General features: G+C 43.4%; 1 protein-coding gene across 34 annotated transcripts in view; it reads right to left on the reverse strand.

Annotated features, from left to right (window-relative positions):
• The window catches only part of DOCK9 (dedicator of cytokinesis 9), a 244,954-nt gene that overhangs the window by 23,126 nt on the left and 208,219 nt on the right, over window positions 1–13,609 (reverse strand). For 18 of the 34 annotated variants that reach the window (XM_036458421.2, XM_045588760.1, XM_045588757.1 and 15 more), the window contains 8 exons: window positions 10,822–10,937; window positions 8,825–8,962; window positions 8,525–8,707; window positions 6,668–6,781; window positions 6,333–6,548; window positions 5,055–5,112; window positions 4,029–4,106; window positions 2,690–2,796 (listed from right to left, as the gene is read on the reverse strand). In XM_036458421.2, coding sequence (XP_036314314.1) covers window positions 2,690–2,796; window positions 4,029–4,106; window positions 5,055–5,112; window positions 6,333–6,548; window positions 6,668–6,781; window positions 8,525–8,707; window positions 8,825–8,962; window positions 10,822–10,937 — 1,010 coding nt within the window. The remainder of the gene's footprint in view (window positions 1–2,689; window positions 2,797–4,028; window positions 4,107–5,054; window positions 5,113–6,332; window positions 6,549–6,667; window positions 6,782–8,524; window positions 8,708–8,824; window positions 8,963–10,821; window positions 10,938–13,609) is intronic. The other 16 variants (XM_036458435.2, XM_036458431.2, XM_036458438.2 and 13 more) reach the window with 1 other exon arrangement.

The raw sequence follows: 13,609 nt of genomic DNA on the forward strand, positions 1-13,609 counted from the left end.
ACAGTTTGGTTAATATAAGCCAGAGACTTGTCTGGTTAACTTCATATGTTTGCTCTACCCAGTGGTAATAGTTGCCATTCTGTGAAACAGGAGTGGAGTATGCTCGATATAGTGGATTCTTATGATTCATGGTAATGACACTGTATAAATTCACCATGACCAATGAATTAGTGAAGACTGAACCACCCCTCCTTGGGGAAATACAGGGTTAGGTTCCCAAGAGCCTCTGGCTACAAAATTTTTGAGAACCAATCAGTAAACAATCTTGTTTTACATGTGTTTCTGTGTCCAGACACCTACTGTAGTATATGTTGTTGATTCATTAACATGGAACTCATGACCCAAAGTACTCACGTCTGAAAAAAGCTCATCTTAACGCAAGTATTTTCTCTGTAAGGTACATCACAGATGTCCTGTGCCCAGAAACACGAGACAGCACTACACTTGGGGGTCATTTGAAACAGCAAAATCACAAACTAAAAGAACAAAGATGTGAAAAACATGGCACTGAGTAGAAAAGGACAACTGGTTAAAGCACGAGAGACAGACCAAGAAGACAGAAAGCCTCCTCAGTTAGGAGCAGGTAAGTTCAAATTTCTTGCCGCTCTGTGTATGTCCCCAATGACCACACAAGCACCTCCATGAATACTGATTTTGAGGGTTACAAAGAAATTTTAGCAACTGGACTGACATTTTCACTCTCCCGTCGCCAGTCCTCGTCAGCCCTGCCCTCCTGTGCTCTGGGAGGCGGATGCACTAGAACCTCCACCTAGCTCTCTCTTCTAGCTCCTGGCTGACTCAGCCAGTGGAAGGCTCAGGTCAGGAGGAGAGTGAGGATGGGGTGGCTACTCGATGGCTCCCTCCCTGCAAGGGTGCCAGGATTGCGCCCTCCCCTAAACAAAGCCCACAGTCCTATCAGGCAGGCCCTTGGTGTAGTTTCTTTTTCTTTCCAACATTTAGTCCATAGGTGGAGGGATAGTAACCCAGCTGATGTTAATCTAAGGATTTGCAATATTCCTTGTTGGTTTCCCCAAATCCTGTCCAAACGTCCAAAATAAGTCCCTTTAGTAGACTTTTCTCAATTTCCTAAGCATGCCACCTACTTCCTTCCAGAACCCTACCTGTCTGGCATAATGAGGGAGGGATCGCAAAACCACATGGGCTGTGAGGAATTTTGACACCATAAAGGATTCAGAATTCTGTAGTCTTTACGGAATCCAACTTGTGAAACAAAATGACAAACAGAAATGGGATGTTCCTTTTTATCTAATCAAAAGTAAATTAACAGGGGGGAGTCTGCCCTGGCGATCAAAGTCAGGAGACACAAACTGCGACCAACAAAAACTCACCTGAGGCCTGCTGGGAGGAGAATTATGTATTTTTAGGTAACTTCTCTAAAATCGTTTAGGAGATCACTAAAGGCGTTCAAATATATCTAATAATGCAGCTTACAAGGACAATGATTTTTAAGCTACTTCCTTCTCTGGTAGATTTTCAACTTTCTCTTTTTCCTAAAACATCCTGACAGCTAAAGAAAAAAGGTAAGTGGCAATATGTGTTTTCCTGGCTTTTTGAACACATTATCCTTTCCAATCCTGGCTAGTCTCAATCTAGATGTGCAAGGCTTGCTCAGGACTTTATAATCCTGCTGTGTCACATCCTAATCACCACAGATCATGCACTATGGACCTTGTTAAAGATTTACCAACTGTATGCTTCAAGGACAGGGTGGACAATCCATATTCTGAAAATGACTGATAAAGCTATCCCTGTCACATGTTTGGCTATTGCGCAGAGCGGGTGCCATTCACAAATTTTCCCAATAAAATCTGTACTTTATTTCACTGGGTAATTCTCACGGCAGTAGTGGTTATTCCAGCCTAGTATTTAATCAGATGAGCAAACTTGAGCTTTATTGTATCATCCCTGTGGGACAGGTTCCCGAGAATTGTTTACTTTCAAATCTTTAATTGTTGCTGACATCATTGTTTTCCTTACTGAATTCTAAACGAACTGTTGCACCCCAAAGGTCTGACTTGGCAGCGGGGACAAGGGTGGTTGCTACAAAGAGAAAATCCATTCAAGCTTCTTCTCAGGGGAAAACCCAGTTAAGACTTGCCTTGGAGTGAGGAGTTCAAAGCCAAGAACACATGGGCCCTGTGACCACAGTGAATTTCAAAGTAAAAAATAAAAAAATTAACGTCTGTCCAGGCATTTCAAGGTATGGAGACTGCTGAACAGTAATACCATGGAATAGCCAGCTCACTTCTTTATTTCAGGATACTTTAAATAAAACTTAATCTATCTTGGTTAAAATTATCTTAATATTTAAATATGAAAGAACAATATATTATCCTCCTTTCTCACGTGTTAAGTTAGAACATTATTTGAGACTAGCCATTTTAGAATAGAATTTTAGGTCATCACGGAATTTGACCTCTCAGCCTCACTTCACTACTAACCAGCTCCTCAAACTCTCCTTGGGAGTCCTGGATGGATTCCGAGGAAGGGAAAACGAATGGTAGAACTAACCGCTGCTCTGTTTTTGGTGTCTGGAGCATTACGTTAGTTAGACAAAGTGTGTCAACAGCAGCTATGGAGAAAAGGGCCTTTGTCCCCCGCACTGGCGGGGTAAACCACGGGGGCGGAGGTTCTCGCCAGTGAAAACCGCTCGGGCTGGGGCACTCACCTCGTTGAAATGGACATCCTGCATGCCGACGTCTTCCATCATGGAGGCCTCCTCCTCTATGTTTGGGGTGATCACCCTGAAGGCTGTGCATCCCTGTCTAAACATGCCTAGAATCGAGACAGCAGGGGAGAGAGTGAGGTGTTAACCCGTAAGTGGATGAACCGTGAGACTTCCTCCTGCCCCGAATGTTTCTGTATTGAATGACAAAACCGACTGTGAAATCCCCTGGGTCTCAGCCAGCCTGGGGACCACTTCCTTCCTCAGTGTTTCTTTTTCTCACCCTGTTTTATTTTTCACCCACCTTTATTAAAAGGAATGCAATCTTTAAACTGTAAATGAACGGATTGAATCGAATTAATTATAAAGTAATGACCAATAAACAATAAATTTGATTTGGTAAGATGATAGATATTCAGATACTAAGAAAAACAAAGAAGCCAAAGCCAATCAAGAGAAAATATTGGATTCAAAAATAACCATATTTCGTCAAGCTGTCATCTCACTTACTCTGCTTGGGATTCACCAGAATCTGCCCTTCCTGCATGAAGCAGTCTATAAAACCAAGATGTAACTCAACAGCCTCAGAGGTGAGCCAAGAGGCTGACTTAGCTGGTTCCACCTGGGCTGTCTGGGGTAAGGAGAGGCCTCTTTCCCCCACTGGAGAGCAAGAGCACAGAAAGCATGAGTGCTTTCTAAGGGGGGCAGGGATGGAATAAGGTTGCAGCTGGGATAAGGTAATAGCAATAAGGGCCCAATTGGGGTCTCTGCAAAAATAATCAAACGAAGGACTTGAAATGTCTTTTACTCTAGTTTGTGACCATTGTTTACAATAAACCGAAACAGAAGTCAAAACCTGCATTCAGACCTCCCCTATTTTGGGAACAGGAGGAACACAGAGAATTTTGAAATCAAGTCTTAAAGGAGTAGGACCTAAAGCCAGAGATTTTTCCTGCTAATCCTGGTCAAGGTTTTCACACGAGACTCTGCCCCTATGCTAGTCTAGACTTGCTTTTGTTTTTATGGAGACACATGAAAGCCCTAATCCAGGAGCTTCAGATACATTAACGTACAAAAAGCAAAACTGTAAAAGCCAACCACCCACTTTCAGGTGACAGAGTACACTGGAAAGGTACAATTTAACGCCAGTGAACAACTACTGTGGTGGCCAGAGGGCTTTCCTCTCCTTGCCCTCTGAACAGAGAGGCAGGAACAGAAGGAGAGAGGAGAGCCAAGGCCAAGGCCATCCAGGCAGAGTTAAAAAAGGAAGTCCCCACACCTCTAAGTGTCATGTGGATGGGACGGCTGGGGCCCCATGGACTGGGCTGACCCTTGGGCTCACCTCCCAGGCGCCTCCTCTGGCAGGTGCTGTAGCTGTAGGGGGAGAGGGTTGGCTCCCGTCGGAGGGCTATGTCTGCTTCTAAACATGAGGAAATGTATTACCTGACAATAGGTCTCAACAGGAAAGCGAGCTGGTAGTAAGAGAATATGGAGCTCTTCTTGAATATCTCTCTCAGGCTCTGACGTACCGCAAGCCTAAGACTCACTTAAATTTCATTCCAAATAGCCAGCAACACCAGAAATATAGACATTCACTGGCCAGGCATCTGTGACTTCCTATCATTTCTCACTCTGTAAACACTCTCCTCGTTAGCCAGACCTGGAACTGCTGTGCTTGCCCACGTGCACACACAGCCAGATTTTCCAAGATCCTCGTGCTGCAAAAGTAAATGCCGCCCTTGGAGGCTGCACTGATTTTGCAATGGAAATGAGCAACTGGTGTTCAACCAAAAGGAATGCATGAGAGGATTCATGGCCTGCTAATCTGGGAACAGATACGAAATGCACACACGAGCACCATTCGCTCCTTGCCCTTTCCTTCCACGCGGAGGCAAGGTTTCCAGCCAGCAAGCTGCCTCCTCACACAATAAAGCCAACTGGGCCATGGTCCAGAAAATGCTGACTGATGAGCTCCCGTTACAACTGTCTTTTGATAGATAAACAGTTCCAGTGGGAACTATCGTAAGGGAAAAATAAAATCTTTTCAGCTCAAGACTGGCCTCACTTCACTGCAAAGCTCATTAACTAGTCTTTGGGTGATAGAGCCATTAGCAAGAGATGATAGGACAACATGCCACCCATCTTTCTTTTTGATGTTGGCATTTCTGCTGTGCCTACCAAGTCAAGCAAATGTCGTGCCTGCAAACAAAACAATGAATAGCGTACTCACGTACACACACACACACACACACACACACACACACACACCACAACCCCCCACTTCCAAATCTTTCTCAACGGCTCCTGCTTATCTTGGCTGTTTTGTACAGTTTTATGTTCATTTCACAAAACACAGGAAACTCCTCACCTTTTCGCGTGAGATATTCCGCCACCAGGGCTGTGACATGGACATAGCACATTGCCGCCTGCAACAAGAGACACATGCCTCAGAATCACCATTGATACAGCCTGCCAAAATGCTCGCAGACAGAAACCTAATGGCTGTGTGTACTTATGTTAGATCCCAAGGCACCAACTCATGCTCCCAATAGTTGATACCAATTACTTTTGGAAAGAAGTAGAACAATTATCAAACAGAATGGACTCCATAAATAACTTTTTTTTTTCAGATGTGGAACATAATTTTACTAATTTAAGCAACTATGGAAGTTTAAAAGTAAAAGCATGCTTCTTTGTTAATTCCATGGATCTTGCCTTCATGCCTTAGCACAATCCTAAACACAGTTTTCATGGGAATAAGAACATGCCTGATAGCCTTCTGTTTTCCTTATTTCCCCCACTTTACAGATGTTATCGCCACACAGGGGTTAAAAACGAGCTCAGTATCACAGTCAGTAAATGTTGGATCCGGGATCCCGCACTTTTCCAGATCTCACGCACCCAACTCCTCCCCACACTGTCTGCTTACTGAGACATAGCAGATCTGAACACAAGGGGGCGCTCTAATACCTACCAAGGCCACAGATGGCAATGAACCCCCTCAAAAGGGGGAAAATGTATGCCCTATCAATACTTTAATAATAGGAAATTTTAATTTTATCATAAATAGAGGAATTTTAGAACTAGAGGGGATATTGCATGCAGACACTGAGTGCACTTGAATTAGCAGGCATCCGCATGAACATGGATGTTTTTAAGAGCTTTCAAACAATGCCCCCTTGTGACATACATCCCCTTATAATTTGGTAAATTATTATAATAAAATGCTTACAGGGCTATGAAGTAACCCTGAGCCTAACACTGTTTAAACTGGCTTCTTTTTTATTTTACTTTATTTTTGTTAATCCGTACCCGTGGATATTTTTTTCCATTGTTTTTTAGGGCTAGTGGAAAAGAGGATGGGGGAGAGAGAGAGAAACATCGATGTGAGAGACACACACTGATTGGTTTGCTTTCCCCAGGCACCCTAACCTGGAAAAAAGATTGAGCAATGGGGTTACCCTTGATCGAGAATCAAACCTGAAACCCTTAGGTGTGCGGGCCAATGCTCTAATCACTGAACACACTGGCTAGGGCTAATTGGCTTCTTTTAATTACTGGAAAATTTTTCTCAGAATTGGCTTCTTTTAGTGACTGGGGCACAGTTTTCTCAAAAAAATGCCCGTGGGAAGGCTTGCAGGGCTACCTCGGAGAGATCCCCGTTTTTGACGTGGATCCTGGCCATGCTGTCCAGCCACGTCTTCCGGAGCTCAGGGGTGCTGGCGTAGGACTTGGCCAGACTGTACTGGAGGTCCACCAGCATCTCAGGGTCGTTCTCGTGCTCCTTCATCTGGGCCGTGGCCATCAGGACCGTGCGGATCCTTTTGGTCAAGTCCTTCACGTCCGAGGAGAAGGTGGTGTGCTGAAACAGGAGTGGGAGAAGGACATGTGGTTTTCAGCCGTGTTCGGCCTGTCCACGTACATGGTAGAGAGGAGGCAGAGTCTCGGGGGTGAGAAAGACAATGGGACCAGGGCACCCACCTTGATGAGCCTGTCGCTGTTGGCACAGTTGTTGATGATAGACAAGGACTGCTGAAATCTGGTTCCCCCGATCCCCACAACATCTGCTATCAGCTGGCTGACGGAAATAATGACCTTAGGGACACACAAATATGAGCAAATCAATTCACCTTCGAATGCCTCTCCACCTGGGCTCAGCTCCTGCCTTCAGGTAGGTTGTGCATGAAGTCAGGGCAAAGGGGTAGCTTTGAGCAGGGATCACGCCAGGGAAGGAAATGATGACTGAGTGATTTTTCAAGAAGTATTCCAGAAGGGGGTTATGCTATCGTTAAGTATTTTATTTGCATAGGAAAATGGTAATAAGAGAATATAGAGGAATGAGAGGGCAGGGGCAGGGGAGTGGTCTGCAGAGATTAGCTGGGGAACTTACATGCAGATATGCCTACCCCATGGACACAGACAATAGTGTGGTGAAGGTGGGGATGGTGGATGTGTGGTGGAGGGAATCAACGGGGAAAGTAAAAAGGTGGTGGGGGAGGATCTGTAATACTTTAAAAAATAAAGATAAGTTTTTAAAAAAGAAAGGGAATCAGATAAGCCTGTACCATTTGGATGATTACCTATCACTTTCTCTAATAAAAAGAGAGACCTTAGTATTTACCTACTTGGTTTTTGTGTGAACTTTCAATAAGTAGACTGTCCTTTGCATTTTTTGTTAGAAGGCATTCATATTAACTATGTAATGGGGGAATCTCTCTTCTTTTTGGGTCAATGAATAGCACTGGCTTTTCCCAGTTACCCAAGCTAAAATGCATGGATGCTATCCTTATTCCCCCCCTTTTCCTTCACTGCACCCAAGCACAGCCAATCACAAAGTGCTGTCACCTCAACCTCCTCTTCCTTCTAACCTCACCATGACTGGTCCGGAGCACCAGCCTCTCTGGCCTATACTGGACTATGGTTTCCCCACGGTCTCCCTAGATAAGGTCTTGACTCCCCCAATCCACTCTCAGCCCTGGGGTCCAGGCAATCCCTCCAAATAGGCAACGATGCCTCCTCAACTTGTTCTCACCCACATTCTCAACTTCGCTATCAGGGTCTTCTCCAGTTCCCTGGATGGGCCCTTTCCCTTGGGTTGCTAAGCAGCGTTCACCCTTCACATCCTCTGGGAGCTTCTTCGCCTCCTTTTTCCTGATCCCCAGCCAGATGCCTCTCCTTGGGGCACTAATGCTCCTCTGTTATACTAGTAGCCCAGGACACACTACACGCTGAGGGTGCTGGGGCTCCAGCTGGACATACACTCCGTGGGGGCCAAGAGGGGGTTCTGTTTTGTTCATGGCTGGATCCATGGATCCTTGCATGTAGTTTGCAAACAATAAATACTTGTTTAAATAAATGAATAAATACAGGAATGAAGAGTCTCTGACAAAAATATGTATGACTTTTTAGTATCTGGCATGGTTCCCAGAGCAGATACCTTGAGACATTTTAATTCTGGTGAGACAGGCATATATTAATATTAATAGCTGGAAGACAGAAAGGAACCACTTTGGACATTCTGTGTTTTATCTAAGATGGCTACCATGAGGCATCCTCCACACAGATTCTTATAAATCTCCACTCAATGCAATTTCAGTCAGTCTCGTGTTGACTCAACATGTAAATATTAATTTACCAATAGAAACACATGCTGGGCCTAAATCTTACAAGGTGGATGATGAAATAAACCAAACCTGTCAACGTGACTTTGAATATATCACCTCAAGGCGGACCTTGTTGTACTTACTCAGAGTAAATCAGCACAGGGGACCCACACAGTTTCCCTGCTGAAGCAGAATTTCAGAGCACACTTGTTTGGGAAAGCTACACTACACTCACTTGCAAATGCGTCCGGACGAAGGACTTCTTCCCGGTGTAGTCGAAGTTGTTCCTCATCAGGAAGTAGAGCAGCTGGGAGGCCTCGGTTCTGATGGAGCTCAGCTTGGAGTTGCAGAACTTGAGGATCTCGTAGCACAGAGCGGCGCACATGTCAGCTCTCCCTTCGTAGAACGTCGAGGGGAACTAGGTGGAGCGTGAGAAAGCAAGCAACCAGGTCACGGTCAGTGCGCCCCGCACCTCCGGGTGCAGGAGGAAAACGCAGGACCAGCGGATGATGACCTCCCCGATGAAAGAGCTTACCTTGTAAATTAACGACCTCAAGGCAGTGAAGACATTTTTTAAAGCCGTTTCGGACTGATGTTTTTGAAGAAAGCACAGGTACACGTCAAAAACCTTTTTCATGAGAGGATTGTGTCCGTGGTCAGCCAGGAGCTGGTTCTAAGACACACCAGGACGGCGGGGTCAGTGAGACACACCAGACACTCCAGTAGGTCTCACACCATTTTGAGGCTCAAAGGTTAAATTTTCTAGGCACTAAGACAACTTATAACTTTTACTCTGCCATGAATCCTCTAAGGAAGCACAGAATCCTCTTGTGTTGTTATAAATCAACCTGTCAATAAACTTGTTTCAGAGAGTTTACTTTTTTTCTATAGAAAGAGGAATTATAAAACTTCCCAGCAATCTGTTACCACATCTTATTGTTGGAAAAAAATTTAAGGGATAAGTTTTGTGGGCTTTTTTTTTTGGTGATTCACAGATGCATTCACAGCTGGTAGGACACCTGGAAATCACAATGATCTTTATATTATGCAAGGCTGAGGCACAGTGTTGGAATTCCATCATGAGAAGAAGCAGCAATCTAATGAGCAGGAAGCGGGTTTTAATGAACTGAATATTATATAATTCTCAGCCAGGAGCAACTGTTCAGCAACCAAAAGTAAAAAGGCCGCTTCCAGGGTTGGGGAACTGCCTACATGGTTTGCTGTCTGTGAGCACCACAGACCTTCCTAATCATGGCGGAGTAAGGTCTGGGCGAATCTGGACGTGAGCTTTTATTCTCTCAGAGCTCTTTGCGCTGAGAGATCCAGAGGAAATGGTTCACAAAAACTGCCCGGACCCTGCTCCTGTTGTCCGAATTGCTCCCGTCTCTAAGTTCTTCCCTTGGGAGTTGAATTATTTTCCCTTTACTCCTTCTGGTCAAAATGTTGCTTCCCATTTTCAGGATTTAGTCTTCTTAGGTTCTGGTCTCAAAACTTGCTTGCGAGAGTGGAATTAAAGCTCACTTACACAAGAAATAAATGAGCCCTCACTTAAGGGATCAGAGACCTTTTATCCTAGGAACCCCTCACTTCCCCCCCACACCACCACCAGCTGCCTTGCCTTCCTTAACTTTCCAATCAATTTCTGCCTGTCTCTCATTAATTAGAAAGTCACAGACTCTAAACATAAAGTGTCTGGAACATTCACTAAGGCCCACAGGAACGGAGGCTCCCTGTGAAAAGACACTTATTCTGTTAGGATCTGCGCATGATACCAGGGCAAATATTTTAACTCTAAGAAAGAAACATGCTTTTTTTGAGAAGTGGAGATAAGCAAAGCAGAGAGATTTAGATTCTGTTTTCCAAATACCCTTGCAAACAAACTGTTCCAATATTCACAGCCTATTAATATTCATGCAGTTTCTCCTCCCCGTGCTGGAAATGGAAGCCATCATTTAGCTAGAATGGGAAGCATTTGGCTCCTAAAAGCAAGGGAATGCCCGAAGAGACGTCTTCCTCTACTTGCATATTATTTCCCAAAACCCAAACATCAGACCGAAACAACCTTTTCTACCCCTGAAATGCTCCTATCATTTAACTAACAGGTTTTTTTTGTTTGTTTTTGTTTTCAAATTTAAAAAGGTGAATGTGTTTTACTTAATGCTTCTTTATGGGTAAATAGCTCGTTTCAAGCGCTACCACACCGAGACATGTTTAAGGAGCTGGGAGGCAGAGATGCCTGGTATGTTCTCATGTTTACCATCTCAGAGGGCACAACAAAAGCCTGCTTTCCAGGTACACGCCGGTTTCCACTGCTCACGCACCTGTGGCACACCCTGACCAGTCAGCTATACTATAGTTCGGGGAATTCAAGTCATTAACTGGGGAGCAATTTCATGAAGGGCACTGAAGGATGAATGGTTTTCCTTTACAGGGGCAAACACAGTGAAGTAAAAAGACAATGCAGAAGGCCTTGCTGGTCCGTGAATGTATAAAAGGTGGAGCTCTAACCACGCACAGCCGTTCCATACCAACCTTAAATGCCAGTGTAAACAGAGAGAGCGTGTCCAGAGTGGTGAGGCACACCTCCGTGGCAATGTTGGCTTCAAGCAATGACTGGTGAAGAACGTCTGCGTCCGAATGGCCGTAGCCTGCATGGGTCACAACACAAGGTCACTGCCGGGGGCTGCACACAGGGCAGAGCGGCTGGCGGGATGGTACAGTCACAGTCAACTTTTGATTATTTATAGAAGTTTTACTTTTTTGGGGAGTTTGGAGGGGGGATGGTAGTTAATAATGTTCCCATTCAATTATAAGTCTTTTTCAACTCCAGAAGGAAGGAATAGCAGCCAGCGTTGACTGTGTGCTTGCTATGTGCCAGCCATAATTCTATGAACTTTACACGTATTGCTGCATTTAATCCTTCCACAGCCCTATGAAAGGTGTACATTATGAACCCCCCTTTGCAGATAAAGAAATGGAGGAAAGGCTAAACGACTTGTCTGAAGTCACACAGTTAGTAAACAGTGGAGCCAGGAAGGCACCTGGACCAGACTCAATCAATCTCGCCACTGAGCTGCAGGATGGCGAGAGTGGTGAGGGGGGTGGAGATGTCCAAAGCTTCCCACACAGGCAGAGGCTGCACACAGCACAGGGAGTAAGAAGATGAGCCAGGGTCAGGCTGCTGGTTTCTGAATCCAGCCTGGCCACCTGCTAGCTGTGTGACCTTGGGCAAGTCATTTGACCTCTTTATCCTCATCTGTAGAATGGGGATAATAACAGTATCTATCGCAGAGGCTGTGGTGAGTATTAAATTCGTTAATACTTGTGAAGCTCTGAAAACAGTGCCTGGCACAGAGTGCATGCTATGTAAGCGTTAAGTCAATAAAGCAAAGAGCTGTATTACCAGCTAGAGCCGTGATTAATAATCAAGAGTTGACTGTACTGCTAATAGTATTCTACTTGCTTTAATAAAAAAGCACAAAAGCCAGTGTGTCTGAAAGAAATGTTTAAGAAAAGGAAAGAACTTGAAGAATCATAATTTAAGTACAAACTGATATCTTCTTAGGTGGCTGTAAAATCAATTTAGTACCAATAAAAATGGAGGTCGACATACAATTTGAGATATTAAATTATGAATGGTATGCATTAGCAGAAAACATAGAGATGCAAAGATGTTACAGTATTGATCTAGATTACAAAGAAAGATGGCAATATAATAAAACATCATGTAATGTCTTTCTCCAAGGAGCAAAAACAAATCAACACTTACTATGTAGGTAATTTTCTTAATACTCCAGAGAGGAGGACATTTTGTACATGGATCAGGAAAATGAAGTACAGAAAACCTATAGAATTTTCTTGAGTCCAGAAGTGGGGGGGAGGTGGGGTGGGGACAGAAACTACACTGCAAATTCCTTATTTAGGTCACATTATGAGGATAAAATAAAGTAGCTAGCATGTTGTTATTCTGACTTTAATAAATGTCAGCTACAGGATGATTTTTAAAAGGTACAAAAAAAAAAAAACTTTTCACAGCTACTGAGTTGCTTTTCAAAACATGGTAAGAATACTACTGTGTGCTTTCATCCAATGCTGCTTGGGTTTTAAAAGGCGGTTGAAGTCCTGTGTTTGTGAACTGCATTATTTTCCTACTGTGGCCCGGCCCATGTGCCCTTAGTGACCCTACGTAACACCACTGGCACCATTCTGCTTCTTTTTATTTCTGCATTTTGGGTAAGAAATCTCCCAGAGAAAAGGAAGATGGATATTTTAGGGACTAATATGATCACAAACTGGGGCAAGAAGGAGAAAAAAAAAAAAAATTACACCTTTTATTCGATCAACCAAAACTATCACACATCCCAGAGGACCCTTTACTGACGGCTGCCCTTTACCCCAATAAAGTTTTATAGAGTATGGGTTAATCTATAACCAGGAACTTGCTTTGATGATTATTTTCATTCTTTCTCTGCATGGAATTGTCTTTTTCTCTTCTTCTTCTTTTTATTTTATTTTGAGGTGGATATAATATCAAGTCCTCCAGATAAGTGGTAATCACACTGAAAGTAAATGGCACTTTGCCAAGTTGACATATTCTCCAAAATGCATTGGTAAGTTACAAATCTTTTTGTAAAAGTCATCATTTTTTAATTTAAATGTTTAATTGAATTTATTGGAGTCCTTTCTCTTTCTAGATAACATTGGCTAAGGGTATCCAGGCGATTATTATAGATGAGGTGGGCTATTCACTTGAAGAGTCCCCACAGAAATTTAGCTGATTTTGAAAATGCTGGTAAATGTGCAAAATTATATTTCTAAATCAAAGAAACTTGTCTCAGAACCCAGGAAATGTGACTTTATAGCACTTTTGTTGTTGTTGTTGCTATCTTGGGTATAGACATTTAAAGTTTTCAGCCTGTTTCGCCTATTTTTTTTAAATATATATTGTCCATGTTTAAAAAAATACTAATTTTACTTCAGAGACTATGCATCCTCTGAATTTTTCATATTAATTCAATATTCTGTATAAAAAAGAAATTTAATGATCACGTATTCATTTTCCTATTCTCAATTCATAAACATCAAAGAATTTGGGGGTAAGATGAGGTCTCATATGATCAGGTACTCACTTGGTGTCTGTTTTCACACCTGCCCATACGGGCTAATGGGCATTTCAGGTAGAACATGCTTTCCCATGTTGACCTGAAATCTAAATCTCTGCAACTTAATCCAGTGATCTTACACTCTTACGCCAAATTACAGGAAATACAGGTTTTCTTCGAGCATTTTTACCACTTGGCTGCTCTTTCCTATCCCAGTG

The sequence above is a fragment of the Pipistrellus kuhlii genome, unplaced genomic scaffold, assembly GCF_014108245.1.
Source record: "Pipistrellus kuhlii isolate mPipKuh1 unplaced genomic scaffold, mPipKuh1.p scaffold_m20_p_3, whole genome shotgun sequence".
In the NCBI taxonomy this organism is placed as follows: domain Eukaryota; kingdom Metazoa; phylum Chordata; class Mammalia; order Chiroptera; family Vespertilionidae; genus Pipistrellus; species Pipistrellus kuhlii.